This window comes from Priapulus caudatus, unplaced genomic scaffold (genome assembly GCF_000485595.1).
Source record: "Priapulus caudatus unplaced genomic scaffold, Priapulus_caudatus-5.0.1 Scaffold954, whole genome shotgun sequence".
NCBI lineage: Eukaryota > Metazoa > Priapulida > Priapulimorpha > Priapulimorphida > Priapulidae > Priapulus > Priapulus caudatus.
In genome coordinates this window covers 1-23,904 of record NW_014578015.1, presented here as the reverse complement: position 1 = coordinate 23,904, position 23,904 = coordinate 1, and the positions used below count along the sequence as shown (strand labels likewise).

At 40.6% G+C, this 23,904-nt stretch overlaps 3 protein-coding genes across 3 annotated transcripts in view; 1 reads left to right on the top strand and 2 right to left on the bottom strand.

Moving 5' to 3' along the window:
- The window catches only part of LOC106814636 (ATP-binding cassette sub-family G member 8-like), a 17,392-nt gene extending 12,156 nt beyond the window's left edge, over positions 1 to 5,236 (top strand). The window contains exons 3-10 of the mRNA XM_014818974.1: positions 219 to 454; positions 845 to 962; positions 1,234 to 1,386; positions 1,874 to 1,990; positions 2,354 to 2,537; positions 2,815 to 3,026; positions 3,618 to 3,694; positions 3,903 to 5,236. Coding sequence (XP_014674460.1) covers positions 219 to 454; positions 845 to 962; positions 1,234 to 1,386; positions 1,874 to 1,990; positions 2,354 to 2,537; positions 2,815 to 3,026; positions 3,618 to 3,694; positions 3,903 to 4,562 — 1,757 coding nt within the window. The 3' untranslated portion in view covers positions 4,563 to 5,236. The remainder of the gene's footprint in view (positions 1 to 218; positions 455 to 844; positions 963 to 1,233; positions 1,387 to 1,873; positions 1,991 to 2,353; positions 2,538 to 2,814; positions 3,027 to 3,617; positions 3,695 to 3,902) is intronic.
- A 3,000-nt stretch (positions 5,237 to 8,236) lies between these two features.
- LOC106814634 (cytochrome P450 2C14-like) lies at positions 8,237 to 9,875 on the bottom strand. The gene is made up of 3 exons (XM_014818972.1): positions 9,171 to 9,875; positions 8,863 to 9,032; positions 8,237 to 8,260 (listed from the first exon to the last, which is right to left on the bottom strand). The coding sequence occupies exons 1-3, from the start codon at positions 9,556 to 9,558 to the stop codon at positions 8,252 to 8,254; spliced, it is 567 nt and encodes a 188-aa protein (XP_014674458.1). The 5' UTR covers positions 9,559 to 9,875; the 3' UTR covers positions 8,237 to 8,251.
- Positions 9,876 to 12,098: 2,223 nt separating this feature from the next.
- LOC106814629 (cytochrome P450 2C25-like) lies at positions 12,099 to 14,483 on the bottom strand. Its single transcript, XM_014818967.1, has 6 exons — positions 14,477 to 14,483; positions 13,652 to 13,863; positions 13,131 to 13,267; positions 12,571 to 12,795; positions 12,254 to 12,405; positions 12,099 to 12,116 (listed from the first exon to the last, which is right to left on the bottom strand). The coding sequence occupies exons 2-6, from the start codon at positions 13,810 to 13,812 to the stop codon at positions 12,099 to 12,101; spliced, it is 693 nt and encodes a 230-aa protein (XP_014674453.1). The 5' UTR covers positions 13,813 to 13,863; positions 14,477 to 14,483.
- Positions 14,484 to 23,904: the final 9,421 nt, after the last annotated feature.

The window sequence follows — 23,904 nt, the reverse complement described above, 5'->3', positions numbered from 1 at the left end:
TGTGTGTGTGTGTGTGTGTGTGTGTGTATGTATGTATGTGTGTGTGTGTGCGCGCGCGTGTGTGTGCGTGTATGTGGGGTGGGGTTGTGTGTGTGCGCGCGCGTGCACGTGTGAGTGTGCGTGCAGGGGTGTGTGTAGAGTTATTTCTGATTACGCAGCATTCACCTCACCTAGCTACCAGAAGATTGCACCTGACACAGACCCTTGCCGTGTTGCAGGATCAGGCAGGACAACGCTACTGGACATTCTCGCGGGAACAACGCCATCTGGTGCAGTGACGGGAAGGCTTACGATAAACGGAAACGCGCTACCCGACTCCGTCTTGCAGAAGCACGTAGCGTACGTGCGTCGGGAGTCGTACCTCGTACCGTACCTCAGCGTGCAGGAAACCATCAAGTTCTTCCTGCTCTTCAAGAAGCCAGAAGACAGTTGGTTCGCGGGAAAAATCTCGATGGTATATGGCTTAAGTATACGCAGTGTTAACGCGATATTCCGTGTTCTATTTGATGTTACTATGAGTACCCTACACACAATCCGGCAATTGCATAGCACTAAGAAGGAACAAAAATATGTTTGTTTTTATTCGCTTTTGTTTACAATTCTGATCTTTATCATCTAGGCTAAAAGTAGTAATTTTTTGGAAAAACTTGTAATTACATTTTTGGATTTAACTACGATTATTTACATCTAAACTAATACATTTTATCGCAGAACACATCTATCATAGATCTAGAAAGATTTTACATTAATTAGAGCACAAATAACTGAGCAATCTAGAAGGAACTAGCTATAGAATATACTGCAACAATTATAAGACCTACCGTGCTTTTTACCGTTTGTTTAGATCGATCAGTTGATTGATGAGATACGCTTGGCACACGTCAAAGACACTAAGGTCTCTGATCTAGCAGCGGGCGAGAAGAAGCGGCTGGGAATCGCCTGCCAAGTGGCATTAAATACAGGTGAATAGTTCCTTATCCGTCTATAGCTACGGGGTGAAGCAGGTAAGGGTGATAGATAATCGGCTGTTGAGTGACATACGCTTATTTTGAATGGGCTTGTCACTGTACTATGGGTTAGACGTGCCACGTCAATACACGTGCTTGTGCGCGCACAGCACACGCGGACGCGCGCACACACACACACCTATATATATATATATATAAACAAACGTAATATTCCCCGAGCACATCAAATCTTCTGATTTTATGGTAACGAGTAACTCATTTCTAGATATCATAATATTGGACGAGCCCACTACAGACATGGAAACCTATCCATCCGTATTTCTCCTCGAGTACCTGCGGGGATTGGCCAGGCGTGAAAAGGTCGTCATACTCTCTCTCCACCATCCGAGCATGGACGTGTTCTCCTTGGTTGATAAAGGTGAGCTCGTTTATAGGGGGAAAACTAAGTGTTCTCGTTTTCTAACTTCCCAGAGCGAATCATTGCTCACCTACAGATGGATGCCATTGTGGCTGTACGCGTGTGCGAGTGCACGGGTATATGAATGGCATCTAAACGACAAACTTTGTGTAGGCGATATATTAGGCTATCGAACATTATATAGTTATACAGGAGTCCCGTGTTTACATCGAAGCACATACGAAACAGTGTATAAAACATATAGCATAGAATACTGTATGGAACATGCATAGAATCGTATCTAAAACACGACAAGAAATAGCATATAAAATATGCCACAGAAAAGCGTAAAAAACATTGCATAGTATAGATAGTCTATAGTAGATAAAACATGGCATGTACAAGTATATAAAACACGATATGGAATAGTGTATAAAATAGGAAGTTCGCAGCTACATTTCGCACGGGGTCTTGATTTTTGATTGGTTATCGTCGCCGTTGTTTTCAGTGGTGCTGCTATCTTCCGGCCGTATGATGTACTATGGTTCGGCCCGCGGAATGATCAGCTACTTTAACTCTATCAGCTATTCCTACCCTTCGATGGTCAACCCATGCGACTACTACGGTGAGAGTCCAATATTTCAATCGCGCGTTAGTACTCGATGCATATCTATCCGGTTAATATATTATACAACGAGGGGCGTGTTAAAAATGACGGCATTATTTTCCTGTAATGTATGGTCTCGTGAAATCGCACGTAAATGAGCACTGACACGAATGAATACATAATATGGAAATGTAATGTGTCATATTATGTAAGTGTAGAAATGTTTAGGTAAGTATAAGGGGCCTGATTGTGCTGCCATCTATGGGCCGCTCAGATAGCTCCTGACTGTCACATGTGTGTATGTTAGCACGGCTTCCAGCATCGGTCTCACGCCTCGTCAAAGCAGACGAACTATAATATTGCTGCGCGCTATCTCTGCAGTGGACCTCGTTACGATGGATGACCGATCGATAGAAACAATCGCGGAGTCGTGCGATCGCATTAGTAGAATTGCGAATCTCTACCAGGAGAGGGCGCTACCGTTGTCCGATCCTGAACCAACAGCTGTCGGGTTGCGACGGATAAGGCATACCGGAGGCTGCATGCAATTCATGATTTTGCTTTGGTGAGTATTTTGCAATATTATTCTAAGCGCACTGCAGAGCTTATTTATACACAACATTTCCCAACCAGTTGATCAGTTCGTATTCATTTCGAAACTAATAATAAAACTTCAATCAAAACTTCATAATAAAACGGATAACGATACAAAGGATGACGTTAACAAGAATGGCAAGATCATGACAAGAACTCGTACGCGCATGAGCACGGGGAACGAGCAGAGAAATTAGTAAATTACTGCCACTGCTGCGCGCTAACCCCACCGACTTTGACTTCCACAGGCGGCTCTTCACCTGCCACAAGGGGGCGCTGCAGGACACGTGGCTGTCGGGACTGGAGATTTTCCTCTGCGCGTTGATGTCGGTCTTGGTCGGGGTGATCTTCTCCACGCGGCCCGACCAGCCGCCGCTGTACACGCACGAGCGCATTGCCTTTATGTTCGTCATGCTCGTCATCGCCCCACTGCCGCACGTCTACCGCACGATAGCTAGAGGTTACTATTAAATCTTTATTGTAATTATTCTTGTATTAAAATAATTCTTATCGCATGTAATTCGAATACAAATACATGTACTGAAGACAGTCTTTTTTCATGGAGAAAAAAATCTGATAAATGCAATAGCGTTGAGCAGAATGCAATAGTGTTGATCAGGAACAGACGTATCTAAGGTAAACTAGACGTATCTCCCGCCACGGCTCCGTCACCGTATAGCTACGAGAGATGTAACGTTAGACGTAATTAGGAAACTCGGCAATGAAGAGTCATTTCTAGGCGATTTCATCAACTTGAATTAATGTTTTGTTAGAGTTCTAGTAAATAGGCAAACGTTATGTAGAAAAAAACCGTTTAGATTCTTTGTGTTAAATTACATCATGTTACAAACATTATATTAATGAAATTCAAATACTTCTGGATCTCGAATAAGACGTGGGAATAAATTCAAGAGGCTTCTCGTCTACCAGACAAAATTTAATATAGAATAGATAAGTAAGTAAGATATGATGTCTTTTATATATTGCGCAAATGTCAATCTATATTGGGGCCGTAGCTTTAATAACGCGTTGGCAAATCATTTGTTTGCAGTCACCGTAGAGAGAAGAGAGTTCTACTCCGAGGTGCTGGAAGGTCTCTACAGTCCAGTGGCGTTCTTCTTTGCTAAGGTAAGGCGTGAAATAACGTAAAGCTATACGTAAAAAATAAAGTACGTGCCTCTGCACCGTACGACGTACGTCACCGTTGTAATTATTATGATTATATTGTTATACTTTACTTATTATTGTTATAGTTATAATTATTATTATTATTTACTGCTATTATTATTTATTATTAGTGTTATTATTATTATTATTATTATTACTATTATTACAGATCATCAGCGATATTCCGTTGGCGATGGTCGCAGCGCTCGCATACTTGGCGCCCGCCTACTGGATCGCCGAGATGGACAAGAGCGGCCGAGTATTTGGCATGTACGCTGCCTTCATGTTCCTGTACGTGTACGGTCTGCGGCTGATGGCCGTCGCTTTATCTAACGTCTTCCGTCGAGAGGCGACCACGGCACACGTCGCTTACGCCATCATTGCTTTCCTCGGGGCGTCGTGCGGCTTCGTCGTGCATCCCCGCATTCTCTGGCGCGCACCCGCGCTTTTTTGGTCGGCGTACGTTTCCAACTCGCGCTGGGCGTTCCGGGAGCTAGTCGCCGGGCAGCTGTCGGCGAATTACTCCTACGACGTGTGCGTCGACGTGACGCCGACGACCGACCGACCGGCGCTCATCATCAGCGAAGCGCCGCGATACGCGTGCAGTGACGTCACCGGCGCAGACGAGCTGCGCTATTATGGGATAGATCAAGATGGCGTCGACGCGTGGGTGTCGTTCGTCGTCGTCGCGGCGTTCGCGCTCTTCTTCTTCGTGTTCGCCTTCATCGTGACGTCGCTGTTTCGGACGCAGCCGCGGCGGTCGCGCAAAGCTATCGACGATCCAGTGAATAGAACGTCGTTTGACTATCGATCAGTTTTCACTCTCTAATTAATGGATGTTTCCCCTCACCGCATAATTATTGTGTTCTCCGAGAATAATTCTGTGTGTATGTCAATCTAACGCTGCCAAATACCTTGTTATTAAGCCCGTGCGAATGCTCTGTCTTCATTCTCTCGCTTCACGTGTGTTCGTTGGTTCGCTGTATGGCGCGTGCGTGCGCGCGCATGTGTGTGTGCACGCACGCGCGTATGTGTACGTGTGTGATTGCAATTATAGTTTCTATATATGTACTACAATATGTCTTTCACTTTTACTTTTTTTCTGCGCACATTGCCGTGCATAATGCGTGCATGTATACATACAAGAATTATTGCAAATATTCTTACAACATTTTAACAGTCGTAACTTTTTCCTGGCCTAGTAATGGCAATGTATTCTCAATACAACTCAACTACATATGGAACTGGGTCAAATCCCTAGCCTTGCCGAGTACTCATGGAGCGAGACACTGAGGAGATTTATATTCTATTTCAAGTGGACGCGTAGCTCAACCAACCATTTATAATAAAGAGTGAATAAGTGTATGTTTATTTTGTAGATAATCATATAAGAATTGTAATTGTAATAAGTAAGTATAAGAATTGATGTGCTATAGAATATTTATATTAATATCGTTACGAACACTGATAACAATCACTAACACTAAGATGTTAACCAAAGTCATACATGAATAACTTAATTTCTGATAAGATATGACCATGCGTTGTAATTACAGATAAATAATTATTAGCAAATTGTATATTATAATATATATATAATATAGTATATATATATATATAACTATATATCCCATATATATATTGATTTACTCCGTTGACAAGATTATATGTGTAAAAGCCGACAAGCCATAAACTTAAAGAACTGTTGGATAAAAAAATCCGTCTAATATAACCACCATTAGCATGTTTTGATATTTGAGCCTGTAATCTGTATGTGTGCGACTACGCTAAATGAATTGATGAGAGGTTTCCTTACATAGAAGGGTTGGAAGTAAGTTAAGGTGAATAAAGTCAAGGCTCAGCAGATTTCTTTTGAGACATTCTTTTCTGTGTTTATGCCTAATGAGACAGTTTGCTAATAAAAGTATATTATAATAAATGATATTATTCCAATTACAGATTTATTAATTAGTCAAGCATCAGCTAAAAAGATTTCCTGTACAGACATTTTTAGGCTAATGCAGCATAATACAAGTTATAACACTCGTTAGGGTAACAAACAAAGTGTGTCTGTGTGTGGGGGGGGCGGCATGCTTGCTGTGCGTCGTCTCGCGTGCGAGAGTGCCTTGTGTCCTACCCGAGGCGGGGCACTTATTTTTTGGGCGGGGGCGGGGCGGGGCATGCGTAAGCTATTAGCTTTATCGCTGACTCCTCTATCTATCATATCTATTGAATTATATACCTTCATTATTTACCCTTCCATTCCACGTTCTCAAATGCACATTAACCCCTCACAACGATATCTTTCTTTTCTGTATCTCGAATAAAATTGCGTTATACTCCTTAGGGCAGTATGTGTAGGCCAAATATTCTTCAAAGGATGGCGTTTTCTCCTCGGGCTAGCCTTCAATTCAAAAGTTCTGCCAGAATGCTTATTTCTGGTTTTTTTTTGTTTATGGAAGGAAAACAGAAAGAGTTCAACTTTGCCAGTTTCTCCTAGGCCATACGGCGCCGGCTCAAATGTAAAGCCCAATAATTAGCTGAGTCTCTCCATCATGGTAAACATTTATTACAAGAGAAAGAGTGGAATCATTTTGATTTTACTCGTGCCATTTAATTACTCGATTATTTATCTTCTTAATTGTCACTTAGCATACTTACCGATTGTGAGAAGGGAATAAAACGCAGGGGGATTTCTTCACTAAACTGCCGATCCTTGTCTATGACACCGCGCTGCCGGTTAAACCTCTCTGCGTCCAGCAAGTTACGTCAGTGGTGCCATTCACTGATAACTGTCAAGTTTGCCAACACCCTTGGTCCCAGCGCGGATAGTTGTAGCCGTTCAACTCGAATGCTATCGTACACATATGAGGAAATCGACATGCGCGTACAATGTTTCCTAGAAAAGAAAGGAAACATGGAAGAGGCTGCCATCAAGGCAGAGTCAATTGGTGGCTCTGCTGCAAGCCTTTGTAATCGCCGTACTTCATGACGTTTTTACCGTGGCCAAACGTACGGTTCGATAATATTAGGAAAAAATCATACCACCCGCTCTACGCGCCAGTAAACGAAACATAAACGTTGATTCAAAAGATTGTGGCTTTCGTGTATGTCATTTTGCTTTATCACTCATAGATGGCCAGAGGCCGCGTCCATGCCCAATTACGTTCATCAATTTCTGCTGGTACTTTGCCTGTTATTACAGCCGGGGTTTGACAAGGAACAAGAGCGCCCAGCCGCCAGATGGTGGAGGTCGTCTCCGGACCAGCACTTAAAGAGGTTGAAAGTGAGGAGACTATGCGCAGCGGTCCACTGAAAAATATAGCGCATCTCTTTAGTTCTATTAACATTCATACCGAAATTAGGTAGAGTGAGATACATGGCATTTACCTATAAGTTATACTTATAAACTCCTAGCATTGTCTGATTTCCTGAAATTAATAGCGTAGCTGGTTTCACGTCTCATTGCACTGGCCTGCTTGGTACAATATTTATTTGAAACAAGAAATCATAATATTAGTTATTATTATTAATCCGGAGTATGTGAATAGAAGAGCCTCAACTATTAACGTTCGGATGATGGACATATATTTTTCTGCAAGTACCCGCGTATACAACGCGAGGTTTCCCTGAATATTCTCACAGATTAAGATGCTATACAATTGAAGTAATCCTCTCACCGCCTCGCTCTTACTTTGTTGTTTGTAGTGGGGTTCGTTCTTGTTTGGTGGTCCTTTGGGTGCCCCTCGGAAGCGTGTAGCTCACTCGTCTGCGGCTGCTTTCACTTCGTTCAGATAGACATCTATGGTAATCGTTAGCATTTCTGGATCTGCTTTTCAACGGTGAGTGTCAATATGTTTCCTGTAGAAGTCAGAGATGGTTCTGAAAAAACACATGTTAGGAAAATTAGGGCCCACGCTTGCTTAACATTCGCCTAAAATCCGTTAATTCGCGATTTCGCTACGTGAAGTACAGTTCAAGCGATAAGTTTGCTTCGAACGTCTTGAGATTGGCATGTTATATTGTAATACTTGTTACTGTGCTGTAAAGACGATCCGGCAAACTGGATCTGTGATCTAGACGAATACAAAATTGGCAGACCTAATCACTGTCCAGTGAGGCGATGGTGAGTTATCCAATCCACAAGTATCATAATTCTGATGCAATGGGATAGGCGTCGCCATGGCCGTGATTATGCTAAATTCTTCCGTTAGATTTCAACTTAAGCGACATTTACTCTCCCTCTCCACCAGACGACACAATTTCCTCATTTCCACTCACTTATCGAAAATACCTACTGTGTTTTTTTCTAATTTCTCACGAATTGTCCTTCTAAATGGTGGGAAAACTTGCCGAACAAATGGTAGTTGTTCGGCTGGACTGGACTGGATCACCGTCCACCACTTGTTGGCTTGTCCAATGTCCGCATAACAACTGTGAAAATTCGCCGCGGTCTCCGTAGTTGTATGCGCATTCCCGAACGCGATATTGCAAAATGACGTACTAACACAATTTCGTTCAGTAGAACTGAAAATGAAACGGTTTTTGATGAGCGAATTGACCATTGATACTATTGCACTATAGTTTTCAGCCCAGTTCTCCGGTTAATATTTGTATCGTAGGTTAACAAGCATTGTATGTTGACACGAATTCAGTGCATGAACGTGCGACGTATTTATTTTTAAACGGCAAATGAATTCAACGACTACGCTTCTAGTTTGCATTCGGGAAGAAGCAATAGATGTGTATCTGATCTGGAAACATCTACGGCGGCAAATATGGATAGTAAAAATGTAATAACACAGTCAAAGTCGCCTCAAGTCTATGGTAGGAAACTACACATCAACACACTATACAACAAATTCGTTCGTACATCAGTCAACACCACAGCGATTACAAGACGGTTTATAATATCCTTGGTGACTTGGTATACTAGAATTGTTCTACGCGCTAGTTTTAATAAAATGTTAACTTTACATCCGTGAGAACGTCGATGTGACATGTCTGAATGTCCACGTGAGGAAGAGTACTAGAGGAGAATCGCATGCCATTGATGTGCATGAGTACGCGAAACGAGATTTTTAAAAAGGACTGTAACCGCGCATAGTGGAAAAACTAAAAATATTTACCCTGTTGTCAAATGCTCGGCCCTCGTAGGATCTTAGTTCTGGAAGCAGAGCGCCGATTTCTTCTTTGATTTTCTCTTCCATGCTCGCTTTCCCCATGCCAAAGTCCCGCAGCGCATTCAAGGAAAACTTGCGATGAGTTTTCCATATTGCGCCATTAGTTCCGATGAGTCCTGAAAAATATGTATCAATTATGTTAAATGTGAAAATGAAGCCACCCCCAAAGCAACGGCATTTCACCCAAACAACATTACGCCGTGTTCATGAAATACATGCAATATTCGCGGTATTTACCCTGCAAGTATACCTACCGAAATAGAGCTTGTTCTTCCGATTGAAAAAGCATTCTGCTCCGTCTTGGACGATGCCTGATACATCGCGTCCGGAGACGATGTCGCCATACTTGAGGAAGGCATGTTTTGCAGATTCGACATCGTTCAGCACAACGACGAACTCCGATCCGATGTAAAGCGATATGACGGTGCCGTACGTCTGCGTCAGCGACCTCAGGTACTGTCCCGGGTGCTTGCCAAATGAGAGTATTGAACCAAGCAGGGGCAACCCTAGCGGTCCGGGCGGGGCATTACGGGGGCGACGCCAGTACGGCCAACTGAAGACAGCTAACAGACCAAAGGCGATGATGGCGAGAATATTCCTGCCACTCAACAGTGTCGACACTAGAGCTGACGCAGCTGCCATGCTGTCTGTACTGTGGTGTAGCTAGTACTGACGATGTTGGTCGCTGCTGCTGCGCCTTTAATATTACTGTGCAAGGTGCAGTTTTTATTGTAAACATCGAATTTTACGACTCATGCTTAGATGACATTTTCTTAGACGCTCATAAATTATATTACTTTTTTTAAACGTTAAATTGTTCCACGTGCACCTTCAATTTGTAATCATGTTAGTTGCTACGTTAAATTTATTTTGTACTAGGTAACGTCAAGCACGCACCCGATTCAGGTATGAATAAACTTGCCAGGATGGCTAGCAATGAAAAAAAAATCGCCATGGCAAGCAAGCGTGATAGCGAGATGCCCGTATTGGTGTGTACTTTCGAGCAGAGGGCACAGGACATCATAATCATGCGTTCCTCGGTACAATGCTGTGGATATAGTGGGTGTTACATCACGCCATCGGGGCACGCGGCACGCATTCGAAGTTGCGGATTTTAAAATAAAAATATTGTCAGTGTAGTTGACGATATGATTGAACAATATCTCATAAAATTCGGCATACAAACTCGGCCCTCAGAATTTATAATTTTACAGATCAAATGCATTGCGCGAAACACCGTCGCACGTGATATATGTTCTTTGACTCACAGAAAGTTTTTGTTTAAACTGGGACTATATGATATGAGTAAATAAGTGTCCATCGACAATGGCTCCGTCGGAATGCAGGCGATATGAATGTAGGGGATTAAAGGCATGTCTTACTCCGTAGACGCGGTGATTGAACCTAATTTTAAACCTTCAAGTCACCATGGCTCCGTTTCTTCGTTAATGTTCACCGAATCACTAAAGTCGCTCAACGCCCACTGGTGGCAACTATAGGCAAGCAGCACATTGGCGTTAGCATATTGATAACTTTTTTGTGGACTTTGTATCCAGTGTCAATACAACCCAGCGCCTGTGCTGACTGCAATCACTTACATCGGATGTTCATGTTCTATGATGGTGTCGGTTTAGAAGAGTATTTCTATTTGTTTTTATCGGCTACACCAAACCACAATAGCTGTCTATTTCATTGAGCGTGCAATAAACATGCTCGATCATTCTGAGCGTATTACGCGGAGTACGTGCGTGGGCATGTTGTGGTGCACGCACGCGCGTATGTTGTACGTGTGTGTTGCAATATAGTTTCTTGATATGATCACTACAATATGTCTTTGTCACTTTTACTTTTTTTTCTGCGCACATGCGCCAGTGCATCGTATACATACAGAGATTATTGCAGTTATTCCTTAGCAATTATTAGACGCAGTTCCTGTACTTTTTGAACTTGCCCTAGTTTGTCTATTTCTCTACATTCTCAACTGCCATATTGGACTGAGTCATATCTTGCTTGTTGCTGTAGTCTCATGCAGCGAGACACTGGGGAGATTTATATTCTTATTCGAAGTGGACGTCGTGTTTTTATCTCAACCAACCCATTAGTATTAATAAAGAGGAATAAGTGTTGTTTATTTTTGTAGATAAGTCTTAATCAAGAATTGATGCGCCTATAGATTTTAGTATTATATGTTTACGAACACTTGATAAGATCACTTACACTAAGGAATTGATTAAACTCTAATATATTATCAGAATAAATTAATTTTCTGATAGATATCGACCATGCATTTGTAATTAAGAATAATATTATAGCATACATTGTTTCATATATACATATATATAATTGTATTATATATATATATATATATATTGATTTTACTCGTTTGACAGATATATGTCGTAAACGGACAAGCCAATAACTGTAAGACTGTTGTTTGCAAAAAAATGCCTCTAATTAACCACTTAGCATGTCTTGCTATAATTGCAGCTTGCTAATTTGGTTATGATGTCGCCGTACCGTAACACTGAATTTATGAGAGGTTTCCTCTAACACTATCCTGAAGTCGATGACCCTGAAGTATATGTTAAAGTTGCTTGACAGTAAGTCAACAAATCAGCATAGATTTTTTTTGAGACATTTTTCTGTGTTTATGCCCTAATTGAGACAGTTTGTAATAAAAATATTAGGAATGAATGCATTTATTCAATTACAGATTATATATTTCGTCACACAGCTCAAAAGTTTCTGTACAGCAACATTTTGGGTAATGCAGCATTAATACAAGTATAACATCATTAGGGTAAAAACACAAGTGTGTGTGGGGGAGGGAGGCTGTTGCGTGCGCTGGGTCTGCTGCGACTAGGTGCTGGTGGCTCCCATAGTACCGGCATGTGCATGCGTAGGCGTAGCTTTATCGCTGACTCCTCTATCTATCATATCTATAATTTTTTATACCCTTCATTATTTACCCTTCCATTCCACGTTCTCAATCCACCATTAACCCCTCAAATATATCTTTCTTTTTTATCTCGGAATAAAATTGATTTTATACTCCTTAGGTCCGTATGTGAGGCCATATATTCCTTCAAAAGATGGGTTTTCTCCCTCAGGTAGCTTCAATTCAAAGTTCTGCAGTATGCTTGTGAAGAACAGAAAGAGTTCCACCTTTGCCAGGTTTTCTCCTAAGCATACGCGCCGACCTGAAATGTAAGCAATATTAGCTAATCTCTCATCATGGTAACCATTTATTTACCAAGAGAAATGTGGAATCATTTTGATTTTACTCGTGCATTTAATTACTCGATATTATCTGTTTAATTGTCAGTTAGATACGTACCGGGTTAAACCTTTCTGGGTCAGGGAAGTACGCAGGGTCCATCATGATAGCCGTCAAGTTGCCCAACACCCTTGTCTCAGCTGGGATGTTGTAGCCGTTCAACTCGAATGCTTCCGTACACACATGAGGAATCGACAGCGGTACAATGTTTCCTAGAAAAGAAAGGAAACATGAAGAGGCTGCGTCAAGGCAAGTCAATTGTTGGCTATGTGAAGTTTGTAATCGCGTTACTTCATGACGCTTTTTACCGATGGCCAAACGTACGGTCATAAGTATTAGGAAAAAATCATACACCGTCTACGCGCCAGTAAACGAACCTAAACGTTGGATTTCAAAGATTGTGGCTTCCGTGTATGTCATTTTTGCTTTATCACTCATAGATGGCAGACGGCCGCGTCCAATTACGTCATCAATTTCTGCCTGTACTTTCTTGTATACATCCGGGTGTTTGACAAGGAACAAGAGCGCCCAGCGCAGAGTGGTGGAGGTCGTCTCCGATCCAGCACCAAAGAGTGAAAATATAACTATGCGCAGCTGGTCCACTGAAAAATATAGCGCATCTCTTTCGTTCTATTGAACATTCTACCGAATTAGGTAGAGGGAGATACATGGATTTTACCTATAAGTTATACTTATAACTCCTAGATTGTCTGATTTCCTGAAATTAATAGGTGTGGTTTCACGTCTCATTGACTGGCTGTTGGCGCACAATATTTATTTTGAAACCAAGAAATCATAATATTATTTATTATTATAATCCGGAGATGTAATAAAATCCACAACTATACGTTGGATGAATGCACATATATTTTTCTGCCAAGTACCCGCGTATACAACGCGAGGTTTCCTGAATATTCTCACAGATTAAGATACTTACAATTGAAGTAATCCTCTCCACGCGCCTCGCTTGCTTTCACTTCGTTCAGATAGACATCTATGTAATCGTTAGCATTCTCTGGATCATGCTTTTCAAGGTGAGTGTCAATATGTTTCTGTAGAATGTCAGAGATGGTTCTGAAAAACACGATTGTTAGAAAATTAGATGGCACGCTCGTTAACCTTCGCTAAAATCGTTAATTCGCGATTTTCCTACTGAAGTTACATCAACGATGATTGCTTCAACGTCTTAAGATGGCATGGTTATGTGTAATACTTGTTACGTCTGTAAAGACGATGGGTATACTGATCTGTGATCTAGACATATACAGAATTGGAGGCCTAATATTGTCAGTGAGGCGATGGTGAGTTTATCAATACAATGTCATAATTGGATGCAATGTGGAATAGGCGTCGCCATGGCGTGATTATGATAAATTTTCCGTTAGATTCCAATTAAGGACCATTTATCTCCCTCTCCACCAACGGACAATTTCCTCATTTCACTCACTTATCGAATACCTATTGTTTTTTCTAAATCTCTCGAATTGTCCTTTAAATGGTGGAAAATTGCGAAGAAATGGTAGTTGGTTGGCTGGACTGACTGGATCCAGGTCCACCACTTGTTGGTTGGCAATGTCGCATAACACTTGAAATTCGCGGTCTCCGTAGTCGTATCGCATTCCGAACACGATATTGCAAATGACGTTACTAATGCAATTCGTCAGTAGCAACTGAAAACGAAACGGTTTTTGATGAGCAATTGACCATTGATACTATTGCACCATAGTTTTCGGCCCAGTTCTCCGGTTAATATTTGTATCGTAGGTTAACAAGCATTGTATGTTGAACACGAATTCAGTGCATGAACGTGCGACGTATTTATTTTTAAACGGCAAATGAATTCAACGAGTAGCCTTCTAGGTTTGCATTCGGGAGGAAGCAATAGATGTGTATCTGATCGGGAAACATCTACGGGCGCAAATATGGATAGTAAAAATGTAATAACACAGGTCAAAGTCGCTTCAAGTCATTGGTAGGAAACTACACATCAACACACTATAACAACAAATCGTTCGTACCATCAGTCAACACACAGCCGATTACAAGACCGGTTTATAATATATCCTTGGTGACTTGGTATACTAGAATTGGTCTACGCGCTAATTTTAATAAAATGTTAACTTTACATCCCGTGAGAACGTCGATGTGACATGTCTGAATGTCCGCGTGAGGGAAGAGTACTAGGGGAGAATCGCATGCCATTGATGTGCATGGAGTAACCGGAAAACGAGATTTTTAAAAGGACTGTAAACCGCGCATAGTGGAAAAACTAAAAATATTTACCCTGTTGTCAAATATGTGTGATTGCAATTATACGTTTCATATATATGTACTAACAATATGTCTTCCTTTTACTTTTTTTTTCTGCGCGCACATTGCCGTGCATGTATACATACAAGAATTATTGGAGTTATTCTTACAAAATTTTAACAGTCGTAACTTTTTGCTGGCCTAGTAATCGCAATGACATTCTCAATACAACTCAACTACATATGGAACTGAGTCATATCCCTAGCCTTGCGAGTACTCATGGCGGCGCAGACACTGCGGAGATTTATTTATTCCATTTCAAGGTGGACGCGTATCTCAACCAACCATTTATAATAAAGAGTGAATAAGTGTATGTTTATTTGTAGAAACTAAGTAAGATAAGAATTGATGCGCTATAGAATATTTATATTAATATCGTACGAACACTGATAGCAATCACTAACACTAAGAATGTTAACCAAAGTCATACAGAATTAATTAATTCTTGATTAAGTAGAGCAGATTACAGTAATAATAATAGATGAAATATATAATTGTATATATAATATTTACTCTGACAATATGTGTAAACGGACAAGCCATAAACTGTTAAAGAACTTGTTGTTAAAAAAAATCCTCTAATATAACCACATAGCATGTTTGTATTTTTTGAGCCTGTAATCCTGGTTATGTGTGGTACGTAAATGAATTTGATGAGAGGTTTCCTACATAGAAGGGTTAAAGTAAGTAAGTTGAAGAAAGTCAAGATCAGCAGATTTTTTTGAGACATTTTTTCTGTGTTTATGCCTAATTGAGACAGTTTGTAATAAAATATATTAGGTAATGGAATGATATTATTCAATTACCAGATTTATAATTAGTTACACAGCTCAAAAGATTTCTGTACATTACATTTTATGGTTAATGCCAGCATTATACAAGTATACATCATTAGGGTAAAAACAAAGTGTGTGTGTGGGGGGGGGCATGCTTGCGTGCCGTGTCTGCGTCGCGACAGTGCTTGTGTCCCTACGCGCATCGTATTCGCTGACCTCTCTATCTATCATATCTATAGATTATATACCCTTCATTATTTACCCTTCTATTCCACGTTCTCAATCCACCATTAACCTCAAATATATCTTTCTTCTTATCTCGGAATAAAATTGTGTTTATACTCCTCTAGGGCAGTATGTGAGGCCCAAATATTCCTTTCAAAGGATTGGGTTTTCGCCTCGGGTAGCTCTCAATTTCAAAGTTCTGTGCAGAATGCTTGTGAAGAACAGAGAGAGTTCCACATTTGCCAGGATTTCTCCTAAGCATACGCGCCGACCTGAAATGTAAGCAATATTAGCTGATCTCTCATCATGGTAACCATTTATTTACCAAGAGAAATGTGGAATCATTTTTGATTTACTCGTACATTTATTTTACTCGATTATTATCTGTTTAATTGTCAGTTAGATACGTACCGATGTCGAGAAGGAGTAATTAATGCTGGGTTCTGCTTAGACAAGGCCAACATCAATAGACCTGACTATTGCCATGTCGATTTAGTTAAAATTTCATTTTTTTAAATCAAAGAGATTTTTTCCATTAGTAATTCCATGGCTGAAAAGGCAAATAGCGACCGATGTTCGGTGTTGTTATCACAGCAAAAGAGTATGCCGGCACTACAGCCTTCTCCTGTTCGGTGGATCGGCGTTCTTGCCTCCATCGGATTCCTCTTCTTCCGGAAACAGACGGGAAAAACCGCTGATGGAGATACCTGAAGAATATCCGGAGTGGAGCCGCGGAGGATTGGACGCCAACGTTAAGAAGAAAGGAACCTCGTAGGGTGGAGAAGGACAGCAGTGTTCCGCTTATTCTTACGTGGCCCTCGTAATGAGGCCAACATTCGGGACACGGCGCAGAAAGTCGAATGCTATTCACATTATTGCTTAGGATGGTATTCTGCAGAGGACTTAGATGAGCAGACAGCAGCGGGGGACGCCATCTTGAATCGTGACTATTGAATGGATTTACCATGCGATTTCCATTCTTGTCCTCATTATTTCATGCAAGAACAAAAAGAATTGAATTGTGCACTGCCTAGTGTCCCTGCCACGTATGATCGTGTTATCGGACTTGCAGCTAAGGAGGGTATCCAGCACTCCAAACACCAGATATGTGCTTAGAGTCATATATATATATATATATATATATAATATATATATTATATATTATATATACTACTGCTTGAAATTGACCCCGTCATACTAACTCGGATATTCACAGCATCCTTAAACTCTTATGTTGTTCTCTATTTGAAATATATAACAATTTATTTCTATATTTCCACAATATATCATATATATTATATATATATATTATAATTTTTCATTATTATAGGAGGAATATAACAGTAAGTCTCTGCAAATTGTTCACCGTTGCACTATTTCGTCTCCAGAAAAGACATTTTTTTGCATTTTTTTCGCCGAAGATGTGGCACTAGAGTGAAAAATTTGCCATTACTGCACGACAGGTTTAGATGCATCTCGTGGACCGTCTAGAAAGCATTAGAAGTAAAATTGGTCTTGTTGTGTATATTTCGTTGACATTCGTCAGGTGGTCCGTAGCCACAGCTACCGGTTGGTCATTTTTTGTGTTTGAAATGTCGTTCAGGACAGCAACTTTGCAGAAATTCGCATCATAGAGTGCGCAAAGCGCTTCTCTGAGCGGGAGCATGGGAGCATGAATCTGTAGTTTTTTAACATGATAAAGTGTAATGTTTGTGTAAGGGGCGGGCAGTAACAGTCGTGTTAGTTATTTTTAATTTAAATTTCTGTCTCCATTGCTTATTCAGGTCTGTTCGCCTATGCGACGCCCTCGAACCTGTTGTTGTCACCACCTCTGATATATAATTTCAGCGCATACTAAAATCAACGTTGAGGTGATTTAGTATGCGACTGACTATAATAACATATATATATTAACAATGATATTCATGGCGGTGGTTAAAATCCGTCCAACAATATCACAACCCATTGAACTATGTGTCTGCTTGCTGCTGCAATCTATATTCCGCTCAGATCATTCCTATGGTGTCACATGTGTGTTGTTAGCGGGGACTGCTGCGGTCCCGTGCTGGACACTGTGTTATAAGATAGTTCGCGAAAGTGTATCTCTGCGGCGTGGACCTCTGTCACGATAGATCACAGGTCGATAGAACAACAGCTGAAAGGATTATGCATGAAACATTTTTACGTTAATGCGGTATAGACAAAAGTAATAACGTCGTCGGGTTAAAATGTATGTGCGCGTGCCTGCTTGCGTGCCTTCGCTGTCTCTAAGCTCTTGTGTGCTTGGGTGCGTGCGCGCCGTGTATTATGTGCCTGGGGTGCACGGCAGGTGTACTCTTTTCCTTCCTATCATAGTTGTTGCATTTCCTATATTTTATTGTATTAATATTAATAACGATAATAATATATCAATATTATTTATTTATTGTTGATCGTATTTATATTTAATCATTGTATTAACTCATTTTTCCATCATTCCACGTTCCAACTTCTGAAAACTTTGAGCATGAGGCTGCTTATCTTGGAATAAAATTTAGTTTATACTCCTTAGGTCCGTATGTGACCATCGCTGCTGCTGCGCCTTTGCTGTTACTGTGCAAGGTGCAGTTTTTATTGTAAACATCGAATTTTACGACTCATGCTTAGATGACATTTTCTTAGACGCTCATAAATTATATTACTTTTTGTAAACGTTAAATTGTTCCACGGGCACCTTCGATTTGTAATCATATTAGTTGCTACGTTAAATTTATTTTGTACTAGGTAACGTCAAGCACGCACCCGATTCAGGTATGAATAAACTTGCCAGGATGGCTAGCAATGAAAAAAAATTCGCCATGGCAAGCAAGCGTGATAGCGAGATGCCCGTATTGGCGTGTACTTTCGGGCAGAGGGCACAGGACATCATAATCATGCGTTCCTCGGTACCATGCTGTGGATATAGTGGGTGTTACATCACGCCATCGGTGCACGCGGCACGCATGCGAGGTTGCGGATTTTAAATTAAAAATATTGTCAGTGTAGGTGACGATATGATTGAGCAATATCTCATAAAATTTGCTTGAAATTGATATTACATTTGCTTAGAGGGTTAGAAACTCACAGAATGATCCTCTCATCCTCTAGATCTTTTTTTGAGTATTGTGCACAGCAGCGTGCGTGCGTGCGTGCGTGCGGTGTAATTATGCTGCTGCAGAATAGCATTTACGTGGAAACATCAGGCGATAGAGAGTAGGCCCTACATACACATTAAGTCATTGACGTTGAATACAAGCTGTGATGATTTACAATCGCTTTATTATTGAAACGGCTCAGGGTACCTGCCTGATGGATGGCATGCGCGCAAATTATTCAGAAATAAATAAACTAGTTTACGTGTACTTCGATTTTTAGATTGATGTAGATTAATTGATACATGATAGTTGCATAATCCGGGTAGATGGTGACGTCAAGAACCTACCCGATGGACGAGAAAATAAACTTTTCAGGAGCCCAAAATATCTACAGCGAAGGTCAGATGTTTACCACGTTGCTCCAAGGCTCTGGGAAGTTCTGTGAATATAGTAATATGGATATAAAGAATGGAGTGCCATAGTTAAACCGTGATCAGAATTTATAATTTTACAGATCAAATGCATTGCGCGAAACATCCTGGTCCGCCGATGATGATTAGTGTTTTTCTTGACCCAGAAAGTTTTTTGTTTAAACTGGGACTATTATGTTATGAGTAAAGTGTTCATGACAATGGCTCCTAGGAATGCAGGCGATATGAATGTAGGGGGATTAAATCCCATGGTCTTACTCCGTAGGACGCTGGATTGGAACCTACATTTTAAACCTCAAGGTCACCATGGCTCGTTTCTTGTTATGTTCACGATCACTAAACGCTCAACAGCCCACTGCAGTGGCAAACTATAGCAAAGCGGCAGCACATTGGCGTTAGCATTGATAACTTTTTTGTGGACTTTGTATCAGTGTCAATAACAACCCCCGAGCCTGTGCTGACTGCCAAGCACTTACATGGATGTTCATTCTATGATGGTCGGCTAGAGGTGTATTTCTATTTGTTTTTATTACACTTATTGGCTTATTATTACACTTATTGGCTTACACAAACACAAATAGCTAGTCTATTTCATTGAGCGTACAATAAACATCTCGATCATTCTGACGTATTACGCGAGTACGTGCGTGGCCATGTGTGTGTGCACGCACGCGCGTATGTGTACGTGTGTGATTGCAATTATTAGTTTTATAATGCTTAGTCTACAATTATTCTTTCACTTTACTTTTTTTTCTGGCGCACATTCCGTGCATGTATACATACAAGAATTATTTGGCCGTTATAGTTGGCAGTGTGGTCTCTTATGTCATGAATTGAGCTCCTCTGTGGGCATTTAATGATTACAGCAAGAGACCTATTTTAATATCTTTATGATAATATATAGAACAAGAAAAATATGAAGGTGGCAAATGCGGGATATTGCGGCAAACATTATTTTATCACGATTTTATGAAACGCGTCGACTCGCAAAATAGACAATTTTCCCACAAATACATTTTTAAATAAAAAGACGATTAGGCAGTTACATAACTTAAATTTGGAGTGTCAAAATGCAAGGAATGGAAGGATTCCACCTTAAACATAGTAAGCAATATTAATGAAATGCATAATGATGGACTTTTTAGACATGGAATACGGCAAAAACTATGAAAATGCGCTCAACGTATACTTCAATTTATCCCATCGATAATTGAACATAAATGGGCAACTAACTTACAAATGTCAACCAGTGATCGCATTTTTATATACGCAAAATGCAACCTCTATTGATTCGCCCTGATTAAAAATATACAAACATTTGGGCAAAAGTGTTTGTAAAAAAAAATCATTTAATAATAATGACTAACATAACCCAACGCCCCTAGTGAAAGTTAATTTTGCGCCAAAATCGTCATGTAGTTTTTCCTTATGAATAAAAGTCATACCATAAATGTCCTATAGATTCCTTTCAAATCTTATATGTAAAACTGTGGAACCCCTGCAATAACTCCTCTGGAGGGGCAAATTAAGATGGCTGCCTAATTTACCATTCCCATAATATACACACATCGCGCGATGTAAGACTTCATACCTTGTTAAATTACAGTTTTGCGAAAATAGCATGGCAAATTTCAAAGAGTCCATAATCAAGTATTCCACAATCATAGCTTGTCCACTTTATAACAATTGCCAACTACAAGTATATTTTGTACAAACACAAGCTGCGAAGAGGAAATGTCTTTACTCCATCGTCATCGCTCGATGGTTCATGCATCATCATCATCCTGGCCAACATCGTCATCTGGCATGTGTCGCACCCATCTCCCTCCTGAGGCAGCTACAGAGGCATGCGACCATAGAGCTAGAGGCAAGTCAATCGTGTTAAATGAAAGGTGTCCGGAAGGATCGTCGCATCACACTAAACGCCCAATGGCAAGAGCAAAGATTCTTCTTGATTGCAGCCAGAACGTTCGCTCGCGGCACAGGAAGCGCAGATGATTGCTGCATACCAGTAGCCACCATAGAGGCAATTTCACCATGAACTCACGAATCAGTGCAGCACTAGCACGTCACCAAAGCAGAACGCCTCGAAGCTCTTCATTGTCAACGATCAAACAATTTCACAAATCCTTTCACAGAAAGACGGAATCAGCTAACTAAATCTGGTTACAAAGCTGTGATGCTGAACAAGTCCAACAAGATATCACAAACATGCCTGCGATTGGTCAGGCAGCGCTTTTCAACTTCGTCGATGAAAGAATTTTACCAAGCCAACCAGGTTAATCTGTGGCACCAATAAAAAAGCTGAAACCAAGATGTGGTCCACAACAGGCCGCGAAAGTAAAAGTAGGCAGTTGACGACAAAGTTTTGAAGCTGCAAAGAAGACTGAGCACTTTTTGCTCGATTGATAGTTATCTTCAATCAAGACGCGGATGTGAATTTGAATTGGAGGCTGTAGGTACGCCTTGATTTTCCGTCTGTTCCAAGACACTATTTTCAGCGAATGGTGCACTGTTTGCATATCAGTTTCGAAAGAGCGACCTAGATGGCGATCCTCGAGGACTCATCGACGCGACCAATGTTGACGTGAGCGCCGATGAATCAACCATGATTGAAAGTGATTAACGTTGTTGTCGTCGGAGCCTGCAATTGTGCGAGTTGCAGTGACTTTAGAACAAGCGCAGACACGAAAAAGACATGTCGCGACGCTTGCAAACCATTTCATCTACAACGTCACTGGCAGAAACTTCGAAAAAGTATGAGAAAGTTCAGTTTGAGGTCTTCGACCGATATGATGTCGCACAGGGTCGCCTGAAGTCAGCTACCAGACTGAAAGAACTGGTAAAGGCTGTCTCTGTAGCCTATCGATATACCAGATTCTAGATCAATCACAAGGTCTCGATGCGAAAGAAGCTCCTCGCAGATGTGAAAACTAAGGATGAGCTAACAACGTACATGGCATTAAATTAATAATATCGTTACGAACACTGATAGCAATCATTAACACTAAGAATGTTAACCAAAGGCATACAGAATAAATTAATTTCTGAATTCTGCTTCTTCTTCTTCTTCTTCTTGTTCTTCTTCCTACCTAGACCTGAAAAATAACGCGTCTCTTCTTCTCCTTCTTTCTCTTCTTTTTCCTACCTAAACCTAACCTGAAAAATAACGCTAACGCTGCTCGGTTCGGTGCGCCTTATATACCTAGCTGGCACCGCCCCCCTACGTGCCGTTGTTTTGCACGCGTTGTCAAAACACACGCAGATTTCGTTCGGTGGTGCAATCGCTTTCACCTGATGACGCAACCCGTGGCTGGTACAATGATTGCATCATCTTATGCAACTCGTTTCTAAGTAAATATTCCTCTCTTCGACAACTTAGACTATTCATTCTATCCAAATCTCCTCATATATTATGTTGACTAATAGTACATAACCGCATTGATTATTATATTCTATTTATCGCGTTATCGCTTTTCGCGTTATAAATTTATACACTGAAATAAGCAAATATTCGTCGTCACATCGTCTGACAGAGGACAGGGGTCATATACCATTTTGATCTACTGCCAAAATTAGACCAGGTAAACAGTAGACCAAGTCGTTGTAGACCAAGTCACAATTTACCATTATTTACACCGTTAAAACGTCCCCTGGATAGTTCTCCTTAAATACACGAAGAGATATATAGATTACAACAAACAAAATATTTTCATCAATTATCATAATCATTATCAATATCTCAAACATTTCCAAATCGCCTAGGAATCATTTTCAAGTAAAAAAATATATCGTGCCAAATGTGTGCGGACTATTCTTCAAGCCCTTAATTTACCTATGACTTCTTTAAATGAAACTCAATATAAAATTACATTGGGATGACCATTGTACCACACTTTACTTTGTATGATACGTCAGTTGTAGAAACCTTTGCCGACTTCACCTGAAGTTAAAATGGAGAGTGCTAAATTATTATTGCTAACAGTGGTAGTAATTAGGTAGCAGTCTTTAAAATAAATAGATTATCAGTAACGAAACAACGTAACGATTGCATGGACAATCTATGAAATTAGAAAAATGTTGGCAGAGAAAATAAATATGAAATGGTGGTTTAAACTCCCCTGATACAAAATTAGTATAGTTTGTTAAGATGTTATATAGTTTTGATAAACAGTGCTAATTAATGTGCCTACCATAATATCTGGTCTTGCTGACACTGTCGGGATGTGTTTTTTGTTCTTGCTCTTGGTCGGATGGTAGCGGAGCGCTTGATGATGTTGTTGCTGATGCTGCTACTAAAAAATATTATTAAAAGTTTCATGTTAAAGCCGGGGAAATGTTCACGATAACTAAACGCTCAACAGCCCACTGCAGTGGCAAACTATAGCAAAGCGGCAGCACATTGGCGTTAGCATTGATAACTTTTTTGTGGACTTTGTATCAGTGTCAATAACAACCCCCGAGCCTGTGCTGACTGCCAAGCACTTACATGGATGTTCATTCTATGATGGTGGTGTATTTCTATTTGTTTTTATCGGCTTACACAAACACAAATGGCTAGTCTATTTCATTGAGCGTGCAATCAACATCTCGATCATTCTGACGTATTACGCGAGTACGTGCGTGGCCATGTGTGTGTGCACGCACGCGCGTATGTGTACGTGTGTGATTGCAATTATAGTTTCTATATATGTACTACAATATGTCTTTCACTTTTACTTTTTTTTCTGCGCACATTGCCGTGCATGTATACATACAAGAATTATTGCAGTTATAGTTGCAGTGTGGTCTCTTATGTCATGAATTGAGCTCCCGTGGGCATTTAATGATTAAAGCAAGAGACCTATTTTAATATC